Below are 12,244 nucleotides of genomic sequence, written 5' to 3' on the forward strand. Positions count from 1 at the left end.
CCTTTCACTGGATGCCTTAAGATGACTCACTTTACTTCCCCCAGCGTCCACGTGCAGATAAACCCCGAGATCAGAAATTTTGTCTTCTGTTGCAAAAGGTAGAAGTGCAGAACCTCCCTACTGTACGAGACACAGATCCCCAGATGTGATGTCCTGCTGCAGCTGCTGTCTGCTGCTTCAGAGAGCACACCCTTGCCCTCTGGGTCCTGTTCTTGGCAGGAGGTTAACAGAGGAGCTCTTTCCTGGTTAATTCCTGCCTGGAGGAATACAGGTGATTTGCATTTCTCTTAGCCACATGTAAGAGCTGGGTCATCCATTTTCAGCCACGGGCTTGTTAAATTGCAAGGCAGTAAGTGGCTGTAGGCTTGGAAGTATTGGTGGAAGCTCATATTAATTGTCCTTTCAAGTGCTGCCAGACTCTGTGAGATTTCATCTCCTGGGACAGGAGAAGCATGACATGCTTTTGAGCATGTCCTTGATTTGTTGATAAAATAATGTCAATTGCCTATCTTGAATGTTGCAAAAAAAAATCTTCAAAACATTGCGTAAGTTCCAAGTCGCCTAGAGAAGTTATAGGCATCGGTGAGGAGAACGTGATAGTTAGTGTGAAAACATGAAAACATTTTCTCAACCAACCGTTGGTTTTCTGAAGGAATCTTGGCTGGTACTTTGGTATAGCAAGAGTCCCTAGCGGAGTACCTTTGAGAGTCCCAAGTTTCTTTAACGTGTAATTTCTAGCTCTACAGATGCCATTGCTTTCATGTGCCATGTCTGCAGAAATATAACTGAAGAACTTGTGTGTGTGTGTGTGTGTCTATGGCTATGTGTTTGGTTTTGGTTTGTTCCTATTCCGTGAAACTCCCAACTATTGACTTGAGGTCATGAACACAGGCAAACTTGCATCTCAAGAGATCTGGCTGTTTATTTTGTATAAATAGATAAAAATTCAAGATTGGCATGTTTTTCTTAAACATCTTGGGCCTGATTCCCACATGTGCTGTAAATGGACATCTATATAGAAACAAACAAACAAACAACAAACCTGTCAGGAGGAGATAAATGTGCATCCAGGACCGCACCTTGGAAGAAGTGTAATTCTCATGGCAAATGAGCACGCGGTGCCTGGCCATCAGCTGCAGGCTGCTGCCAAGGGCAGGAGGGCTGTGATGCAGCACGCCCTGTAACCAGCTGCTCTGTGTCCTGTCTCTGCTCTGGTTCTTCCGCACTTCTGTGGGTTAGGGGCAGTTGGATTATCACCCCCTCTGTTGTGGGATTTGCCATTTGTGATGAGTAGGATGTGCCGTTTGGCAAGCAGGCAGTGAATAAGTTACTATTGGCTTTATCTCTCTGTCTAGTTCGTGGTTGGAGACCTGCATGTTGTTTGTGGGTTTTTATGTGCGTCACTGAACCCAGAAGTTTTATTATGTTCTCAGAAAAGGGTTTTGCAACAGCTCAGCTATTAAAGCCAAACCATGTAGTTGAGTTAAAAGTCTGGGCAGGAAATAACAAAATGAAACCCATCCTAGGGGAGAAGCGTGGTGCACGTAGGGTGGGAAGAGAGTGCAAATATACTATTTATAGGAACGGAGGAAAACAATTCTGGACTCGAAGAGTAAATGTGAAGGAGTTGTCATGGGAAAACCAGACTTAGCAATCTGAAACACTCAGATCTGTGCTGTCAGACTACTTTTCCATTTCTGAGGATTACATTTTTGGTTTATCCCAGTGAAGAAGGAAAGTTTTAACACTGAAATCTGTGCAGCACTGGGTAGTACCTTCCTGCAGTGTCCTTATAGTTTATGCTATGGATGAACCTTGTCAAATGAAAATATTTGAATCCATATTTTTTAAGCAGTGTTAAAATAATTGAAGACAGTGCCTGCTCCAGGGAGTTTATGCAGGCAGAGCCCCATTCAGGATGGAAGAGGAGATGGATTATTTAATTTGCTCCCAGTCACACAGCAGGTCAGTGGCAGAGCTGGGAGTGGAGTCCAGCTCCCCAGAGTTGAGGTCCAGTCTCTTACTCTTTAAACATGATGTTCTGGTGTTATGTTGAAATTGGCGAGGAAGGCTTTTGTGGGGGATGTGAGAAAAGTGACTGTACCTCAAGAATACGCTTCCTTTAAGCAGCATGCTGTCCTCGTGATACTGCAGAGATTGCTGTAAGATAATGTGGGTTCGTATATCTTTTGGATAATTTCTTTGACTTAATTTCTGATTTTTGTTTTATAAATAGGTGTTAAGTCCATCCTGCTTTCTGTTGTAGTTTTTGGAACGAATTCCCACACCTCTTACTATCCCAGTCAGTGCTTGCAGTTCCCTGCTTTATGCTGGGTCACGTGCGACTTGTAAGGGGTTTGCATATCATTAGAGCTACATATAAATAAATATGCTAAATGCCGCAGCTCTAGAGACCATGCTGATATCTCATACTTCTTTGAGGAAGACAAATCTTGCCTGATGTAAGGTCCTACACTAAAATACCAGATCACTGATTGTGATTGTGACTGAGGAGCCAAGCTGCTACTTTTACACATAGGCCTGTTGTGGCTGGCACTGCCAGTCCGAAATCCCCGCTCAGGCAACCTTTCTTCTTTCCCTAGGTGCTCAGCAACCTTGAGATTTGGCCAGGAATGGGGAAGGGGTGAGGTGACCTGCAGGAAGAAGCAGTAATATAAAACAGCTCCCTGGGAATTCTGCATACTGCGGCTTGCAGACGCACAGCTGACTCGTTTGCCTTTGGCTGGATTTTGTGGTTGCAGTTTGTATATCAAAGTGCATATAGTCATTGAACCTTACTTGGAATGGCCTCCAGAAAAGAGAATGCTTGGGTGATTTCAGCCTTCCCTCTCCTCTCCATGACATGCCTATTGCACAGACGGGAAGCTGTGCTATTTTTTATTTGTGTAGGCTGACTTTTGCATACCGGGGGCTGCTGTGTAGTCCTCAAACTTCCTGCAAGCTCCTCTCTGACCCTTATTAGGAGACCTTCCCTCTGCATCCATACCAGTTCTTCTTTGTTCCTATTGCCTCCGTTCCTACTTCGTGCCCTTTGTTAACCTGACTTCTAGCCCATGGGCTGCCAAGATCCCCTCTTCTTCCCGAAGGGCAAGGTGTGCTGCCCTCACTTCTCCTGTCAGGGCTGTGCTTATTCTGCTCCTGTCGCAGCTAAGTCCCCCCTTCTCATTCTAATCTCTTCTGCCCCAATATCTTCTGAGGGAAGAAGTTAGGATGCAAACATGCTACGTTTGGAGGCAATAAGAGCAGAACCAAGTATCTTGAGTAGAATGAGACCCTGTAGATGAGAACGCCAGTTGGTCTTGTTAACACACGTGCACGCATGCAATATGCACAGCCTTATTTTTAATTGCTATGAAGGTCTGCAAAGTCACACCATGTCTAATGCGGGCCAGCTGGCTGTAGCCTGTCAGAGTGTGTACGATACAAAGCCAAAGCGTGAGGTGGGGGAAAAGTACAATGAGCAGCAGAAAAAAAATGAAACCAAGCAGCTAGCAGGAAAACACTACGAACCGCATCTCCAGGCGCGTTTCTCACCTGACTGCAGATCGGGGAGCTCACCGGGTAGGCGAAAATACCTATGACAGCGAGAAAGCAGAAGGTCACAACTTAGCCAGGCAAGATGTCCTGCGTGCCCCTTGGCTGCACTGAGCTCGCCCTGCAGGAGCAGGGCAGGCACGTTGCAGAGCTGTCCGAACTCTGATGGTGCGGCTGTGTAGGAGGGTGCTGCCGGCAACCAGCCTCAGAGCGGGCACGTGCAGACCAAGCAGCAGCAGTGTCTAGAAGTCACATAGGCCCTCTGGCACGTGGCATTACCGAGGGAGCGAGCTGCCTTGGCCCTGCTTGGTGCGGCAGTGCCTGGCCGCCCGTAGCACACCGGCAGCCCCCGCGGGCCGGGCCGCGCTGCTGCTGGGAACTGACCGGGAACAGCAGGCAAGGGGTGGAAAAAAGGAAGCACTATCATCCCCTTTTTAACAAAAACGGGTACTGAGAAAGATTGAATGGGATTTCCAAGGTAATTTCTGTTTGGTCTTATGCTTCAAAGCCGTGTGAGGAAGTCAGGGTTAAAAGGTTCCCCTGGTTTCGGCTGGGTGGCCAGGCTAACTGCAGGGCAGTGGCCGCGTCTTCTAGGACACAGCACTTCTGTTGTTGCACAGCTGCCTCGCCTCAGAGCGGCATTGCTTTGCATTTCTCTGTTTGCTGAGTGAATCGCTCACTTTTGTTTGTATCCATCCACTTTTTGATAGATTTCGTACTTCATGGCACTGCTGTCTGAACTCAGGAGTGCGATAGTTGCTGGTAGTCGGATTGCTCGTAAAACCCTCAGCGGAGTTTACAGGAAAGCACAAGCTAGAAATGTGTTATTAACAGCTGATTCCAGAGCGAGACCACATGGATCAACACCATGATTATATGTTTGCAGGACTGGCTCACAACGAAGTCAAGAGGGGAAAAAAATAATTTTTGTCTCCCAGTAAAACAATTATATGTGGAGAGGGGAAGTGTGCTTAAGAGCGAAATCCCCTTTCTGAGGTAGTTAATCCTGTTGCCTGGAGTTTTGGCTCCAAGATTTCAGGGATGTGTCCTGTACTTTACTACTGATCAGATTCTCAGATCTTCTCAGATGCCTGTCATCAGCCTGTGCATCCAGGAGCATCTCTGCCGTGCTGTCGGTGTACTGCCAAACTGAGGAGCAGGCCAAAAGCAGCATTCTCCACATGGGGGTCATTTAGCTGAGATCAAGTGCAATATCCATTTTCCATCTAATTTCTTACACATCCTTTATCTGGGGAAGGAGGAAATGATCTAATTGTCTTTCCCCTGTGTAACTGTGTGCATAGAAGTCTTGTGTAGCATTGTTCAGGTACATAGGCCAGAACATTTTGAGCAGAAACTTGAGAGAGATTAGTGGACAAAGAATATATTTGGTTTTGTTTTTCCTTTTCATTTGTAGTCTGATCTTGTCTCAAATGTTAAAATTTGTTTACTAAGGTCATGTTTTGGTTTATAAATCATGGATCAGCTAACTTGCTTTGAGGCATTGTTTTGTTAGGAAGGTTTTGAAGCTAAAGTCTGCCCCATGGGATGTGTGACAGTCAGAAATCTTCTGAGAATATTTTCTTTTTGATAAGTAAGCATAAAGCACAAATTATATTCCTTCTTGTTGTTTTGTTTTTCTGTGCCTGGCATGACAGTTTCTGTGTAGTACATTAGGCATGAGAATGGTGACAGAAGTTTTGGAATAAAACTTAGTTTCTTGTTCTTTTAAGATCATTTAAGAGCCCCACTCACAAAGCAGCATCTCTGTTGACTAGGTACTGTACAAGCATTGCCTGTGAAGGTGACAACTTATCCCAAGGAACTTAACTGTTTATTTCTGGATCCGAACAGGTGAAACTGATCGACTACATCCACAGACAACGGCAGTGTAAGCTGAGTGTGCCGCTGAACGACAGGACAGCAGAGCTCAACAGCTACCCAAGATTCAATGACTGGTTAGACATTGTCAACGTGAGGAAAGAAGTTGTACAGGTAAGCGGAAGACAGCCACCAGCAAGGTGGGAGTGCGTGGATAGCCATGGGGACCTTTGGCGGAAAGGGTGCTTCCATCTCTCCCTGGAGCAGAGATCACACAGTGGGAATGCTGAAATACTCCCTTCCCTTTGTCCTCCTCAGAGTTAGTAGGGATCTTCTCGTAATAGTATTTGAAGCAAAGCCTCATATCTGCTACTCAGTATGAGACAGAGGTCCTGTGGTATCATCACCACCTCTCCTGCCTGCTAAATCCAAGAATGACACCACGACTTACTCAATAGCTTTTATATAACAATGATGTACTGCGCTATTTTCTGTGTCCAGTACTAGCAGAAAAAGGACCTAGAGTACACTGATATACCCAACAAATGTACAAAAATGTCGAGTTGTTAAAGCCTAGAGTTTTGTTGTTTCCAAAAGCATATAAGCCTCAATTATAAATCAGTGAATATCCAAAGACAGCCACTAGCACTGCATCCCTCTAAACTCAGATCGCCAGAAGAGTTCTGAAACAGGCTGTCACAGTGCTCTGACTGAAGAACAAAGTAGGCTGCAAGCCAGTATCCTCCGTAATGGGCAGGTGTGAAGCCGTGGTTTGGATTTGATAAGGAGTCTTTACTCAGAAACATATATATATGTTTTTTCATTACACAAACACCTGCTCCCGTGAGTAAAGTCTGGTTCAAACTGATACCTAAGAACATTGCATCAGTGTAAAAGAATGGAATGAATAACTCTGCTGTGGTGGCCAGCATCAGCTGTTCATGCTCACAGACCATGGCTGCTTCTGATATTTACAGATTCCTTATTGCTTAATTCTCAACATGTAAATTTCTGGAAGCCTCTTTACTGCACAGAGTAATCTGATGCTTCTGCTGGAATCAGAAATGACAAGTCAGTGCCCCTAGCTCCTGTCTGGACACATTTTTTTAGAGCCTGAAAAACTGGCTATGTTTAGATGATAACTAGGACTTCCAGTATCACAGGGAACTGGCATCAGATTGTTCCCTTGGCTTTGGTCTGTGCGTGATTTATCCATGATGTTCTCTACTGGGAACAATTCTGTTCAGTGTAATGTTAATGGCAATAGAAGTAGAGCTTGGTCTCCTGGTGGCTAAACAAAGCAGAAAAGGCTTTTTTCCACTTTTTTTTTTGGTGACATTTTTGGCACTGCAGGCCAGATTACAGCGTTCTCAATCAGTTTTCTTTGATCTTTACACAAGCAAAGATTTTCTTTACAGGCAGATTCCTGATGAAGTCAAAGTCTGAGTGAGAAATTCAGCAGGTTTCTATGGCAGTTATTCCAGATTGGTCAAGATGTAACTGAACAGGTTCTGGTGAAATAGGATGAGTTCAGGACTGAGCTATTCATTTTATTTACTACTATTGCTTTTGAACATGATGCTTTAAATGGATATTGCCTTCCAGCCCAGCTAGGGTTTAGATAGCACAGCTGAAGGTACAGCAGCGACAATGAGAGAACAGAAAAACAGCCTGTTGCTGTGGCCAAACTGCCAGGCTCACAACTATTGTTGGTTTCTAGGGTTACTGGGATTGCTTGAGCCTAAAAGAATGTCTTTGTAGCTGTTTTTTAAATCTTTTGTGATGCCTGTATAACTGGGGGAAGGGAAGAAATGAAGAGGAGTGGAGCAGGGGGCAGGGAGGTGGACAATTCAAGTCTGACACATCTGATATTTTCAGGAATCTGAAAGTACCAGATTTTATTTTCACACTGTCAAGACTGCCCTTCCCTATGTGTGGTCACCAAAGAATGTGAGCAAATTTGATTTTGGTCCAAGTCAGGAGAGATCATTTTCCAACTGTTTGTGGTTTTTATTTGTGCTCTCTTATTACCTTCACCCAAGCAATGACCAAGGTAATTAATTACGTTCCTTCTGCTCCCTGGTTCAAAAATACAGGGTGCACGAAGCACCTACTGAAATTACTCCATGATTCCAAATGTGGGGCTATTTTGTAAAAGTTCTGCATCCATTTCGTGCAGCTGCAGAGAGCTTCTGTAGCATTTAGATTAGCCAAGCAGGAGAACTGCAACTCAGTCTTGAAAATGATTTTTGAGAGACTGAAATATCTGGGCTAATAATAATAATTAAAAAAAAAATGCTCCAAAGAGCAATTGGATCTGTAGCTCTTGAAGTGTTTTTGTTGTCTGTAAAACTGAAGTAATCATACTGGGTTTCCTTCTTAATGCTTCCAAAAAGCCCTACGTGGGAAGGAAAACCTCAGATGAGTTGTAATCACCTTTTCACGTGAGGCACGTAGTCCTCTCTTCTCTGAGAATTTAGTCTCTGAAGCTGACTGGAGAAGTTGCCAGCACCCACAGAGTCTTGTACAAGGTGTGCCCTCGGTGATCCTCGGAGGCCTCCAGCCGCAGGGCCCTGCCATGGCCACCTCGGCTGGAGACGCGCAGCACGGGAGCTGTGCGCAGGTGAAAGGCTTTCCTGTGGCCCACTGCTTGTCAAGGCCAAATCGGGAGAGAGGCCTGAGTTCATGGTTGGTTTTGTTTGTTTGTTTGTTTGTTTTTGGCTTTTTGAAATGGTTTTGATTCCCTTCGCACTTCTACTGTTGCTGGAGACATTGAGAGATTGTGCTAATCGGTGACATAACACCTTTGGAAAACAGCCTAATTGCAAGCAGTTCTTTAGCTCAACAGCTAGAGGAACAATGCTCTTGTTCTCCCTCCCCCTTTTCCCTCCCCTTTCTCTCCCCCCCGGCCCTCTCCCAAATAAAGCTGCCGTGCAGGGAAGCACAGAAGCTCCCAGGCTCTCGGTCAGAAATAGAGCACCGGCTCTAATTTAGAATATCTGCTGACTCCTCTTGTCCAGACTGAGCCTATTTTTGCCCAGTGACTTGCTGTAGACATTGTGAAGCTCGAAAGCTCTTTGCTGTTAAAATTGCTGTTGGGCTCCTTTCTTTCTTTGAAAACCTATATTTAAAACGAGAATAATGACTGCTTGTAAAATCCTTTAGTTCTGGAAGGGATTATAGCAGTAACAATGCACTGTTTATGGCACTGGGCGACAGCTAAAACTCCTGTGAACATGGATAACAGTCATCGGGTCACGCTGCGCCGAGTGAAAGGGCTGTTCTGCGTGGACCTAGCAAACTTGGAGGTAGGTGGTGAATACGAGCTTCGACTTTGTGATCCTGTTTGCGCTCTGTGAATACACGATTTTGGAGGGGTAAGGAAAATCGGAGCCCCCACCCCAATTCATGCTATTTCGGTTTCTTTGTTATTGTGCCTCTAATCAGTTGCCAGACAGATTTTTATCATAGGAAACAGTGGCTAGTGTGGAGCAGACTCTGCTGTGGAGCTGGCCTAATACTGTTCTGTAATTTTCTTTTTAAGTATTTTTCTAGGAAATGCTGGAATCCTTGGTTTTGGCTAGAAATTCTGGAGATGGATTAGCACTGTGTATGTGTAATTTACTGCCAAAAATGATGCATAAATAGCTAAATATTGTGGATTGAAACTGGGAAGAGATGTTTGAGCTGAAAATTAGAAAATGTGGAACAAGGAAACATATGGAGAGGTATATTGAAGCTATGTAGTCGTCTCCAGTGGGTGAAAGATGCTCTGTAAGTGTGCCTAGGAAAATACACTGTCCTGGATTGTCATGGTCCCCTTGAGAGCTGGAGTCAGGAATTAAGAGGGAGGTGGAAGGAAAAGACGATGTGAACAGAGCCCTGTCCCCACTCAGGCTGATTGAAAGAGTCTCTTGCAGAGCTGCTTACTGGTTTCTGGGCTTGGGATGTATCTACCAAAAATATAAGAATTTTTTTTTTTTTAATTTCTACTGGCTTATTTTCTTCCATGTAGAAAAATATCTCTACCCATGTCCTTTCCAGAAACTTCAGGATTCTGTTTGTTCCCACAGCTAATTTGCCATCGTCTTAAAAAGCAATTTAGGAACAGTCATCTCCTTATCATCTTCTGGAACGTGTCCGAACCAGCCCTGCTCACCATGTCGCAGGGGTTCCAGTCAATCAAGTTCGGAAAGCTGTTTTTAGCATAGATAACTGTCGTGCCCAGGGAGGGGCAACGCCTGGCCTCATGATCGCTGGCTGCAAGCAGAGCTCTGCCACCACGGCGGCCGTGTGGGAGCCGTGGAACAATGCGCTCTTGTCGGGGTCTGGCTCACAGCCGCTCTCTGGGGAACGTGTCTGACTCCCAGTGTATAGGGGGGTTGTAATAACTCCTGTTTGCGTGTGAAACTTGCCTTGCCCCACACTTACTGTTTCTGCAAAAGACCCACTTTCTTGTAGGTAGGTAGAGATGCTGGTAGATGATGGAGGATGGTTTGGCTTGGTTGGACTGTGGTCTAGCTTGTAGCAGATTATGCCGATCACTTGTTACAGGACAAGCGTGGTATTTGTGTGTGTGTGAACCTTTACTTTGGTTGGAGGGGTACAAGAGGAAGATCTGCCTAAGCCCAGCAAGTTTCCATAGATGCATCCTCTCATCTCCTGTAAGGATACCAGCGTGAGCAGACTCTGAGGGCTTCGGCCCTTTGCTGGGGATTTCGTGGCTCTGGCAGCAGAGGCTCTGATCAGACTGCTGGACAGCAGAGATCTGGAAGGTGCTAACTGGATGTATGCAAGTGAACTCCATCCTGCAGGCTTCCTACACCTAAAACTCCATCACCGTGTTCAGCAGAGGGCCCACCCCAGTGTGAGCAGCTAGTCCGTGCTACTGCCGGGCTCTTGCCCTGCCGTGGGAGCCAGGCTCCCGTGCAGACCTGTGTCACCGTGTGCCCTGTGTCACACGAGGTCAGCGTGAGGCTCACCCCGCAGCCGCTGCATCTCCCTTCCTACAGAAATCAGCAGCTACCCTGTGTCAGAGAGCACCCTGCCTCGCGTGTGAGCGGCGAAGTTATGCAAAACCATAGCCTGTGTATACTCAGCTTAATGCAAGCTAGAAATTTAATGTGAGAAGCTTTCCAGAATGCCTATAAAATCTCCAGAGACCTAATAATAGAACAATTTTTCAGTACCTACTTCACCAGGCACCAGAAAAACAGAGCAAGATGTTCTTACGAGCATCCTTACACGCTTTGCTTAGAGCTATCAGTGGGAATTTAAGCACCTTATGTAATGGGCTTTCCCTCCTAGCATCTGCTGCTTTACGGGACGATGACTGCTGAGGCAATGTATTGATTTAAGAGGAGGCACTTCAGGCCTCGTCAGCTGTCTGGCTTTATAGGAAGAGCCATGTCTGCTAGGTTGAGGGGCAGGTCAGACTGATTTTTCCAAGTGCTAGCAGCAGCATTAGCTCTGTAGGCTTATCTGCAGGGAAGAAAGAGTCTTTACCAAAAATACCTCATCCACTGTGGTAGATATCAGCTTTTTTTTGCCATGTTTCAAGGATTTAAATTGGACAGTAGACAAGATTAAAGACCTCCTTACACTATCTTGAACTCTTCAGCCTTGCTAATTCAGCATAGCTTGGGTGGCTTCTTGGACACTCTGGTTTGCTTTTCTCCCTTTTAAATGTGCACACTGAAGCTCACAGTCCGTGTGTCTGATGAGCAGGCAGGCTGTGTAGAAAAGTCCCCTTACCTGCTGTAGAGAGGGCTGATGTCCTGGTTTGGGCTGGGCGGTGTGTGGTGAGAAAGGCTTCAGGTTTTGCTGTTGCCGCTTCTAGGTGCAGAAAGACTGAAAGCAGGTTCTGTCTCCTGCCTTTTTTTTTTTTTTAATTTCACCCTATTAGAGTAGCACGTGAACGTCTTGCAGCTTGACACGTCATTCTGTAGCCGAGGCGAGTGTGCCCAAGGAGATGGTACCTCTGTTGGCCCTAATGCAAGCCTGTAAGCTGCATGTTTTTTTGTAAAGCTGCATTTTTTTTTTTAAAGCTGCAGCACCCATGAAGAGGTAGGTGGAGACCCACATTTCTCTGCTGGACACACGTTGGTCCTCAGTGCTGCAGATGGGCAGTGACTGCTCTCCAGGTGCCCAGGATTTGCCTTGCACCGAGGGGGCTGGCGCCCACCTCCCTCCCAGCGCACCCGCTGAGCCTGAGCACCGGCACCGATCGGCTCTGTTGTAAGATCCATCTTGAACTAGTCACCCTCATCGTTTTCCTGGAGACTGAGGGGGCTAACACAGAGAGAAATTATATAAGGCCAATCGTGCAGGGCCCAGGCTGACCAGTTTTATATTAAGCCACCGTATGTGTGCAGCACATGAGTGGCTCTTTAAAGAAAGCCTCTTACTTCCCCTCCCTCCCCCTCTTCAAAGGCTTATTTCTTTTGTCGCGTGTCATGGGGACTGGCAGCAGGTTCAGAAAGTCTGAGCTCCCAGCTCAAGGTCATCGGGATTGTTTAACTATAATCTCCTTTTCTGTACTTATACTTTCCTACAACTTGCTAGTCTGTTTTTCCAAAATTAAACTATCGCGCAAAAGAGTAAATTGGGCTTTACGTGCTGGCCCAGGATGGGGACAAGCCAGCAGCAGGCCGGGCTGTTGGTTGGGGTGTGTGTGTGTGTCGGGGTGAAACTGCTCGGGATGCAGAGCAACGTGGGCAGCATGGAGACAGGGCTGCCGTGGCTGCTTGTGGCCATGCGTTGGGCTGCAGGGCACAGACCTGAGGAAGTGAAACCAGGCAGCTCGGGGTGATCGAGTTCAAGCCCTTCCTAGTGGTTGTGTACTGCAGATGAGTAAGGGAAGGAAAAA

The 12,244-nt window shown here is 46.1% G+C and overlaps 1 protein-coding gene across 1 annotated transcript in view; it reads left to right on the plus strand.

Moving 5' to 3' along the window:
* The window catches only part of KSR1 (kinase suppressor of ras 1), a 63,449-nt gene that overhangs the window by 26,938 nt on the left and 24,267 nt on the right, over positions 1-12,244 (plus strand). The window contains 1 exon segment of the mRNA XM_082776461.1: positions 5,410-5,550. Coding sequence (XP_082632587.1) covers positions 5,410-5,550 — 141 coding nt within the window.

Source organism: Aythya marila, assembly GCF_965140915.1.
Source record: "Aythya marila genome assembly, chromosome: 20".
NCBI classification, from domain to species: Eukaryota; Metazoa; Chordata; class Aves; order Anseriformes; family Anatidae; genus Aythya; species Aythya marila.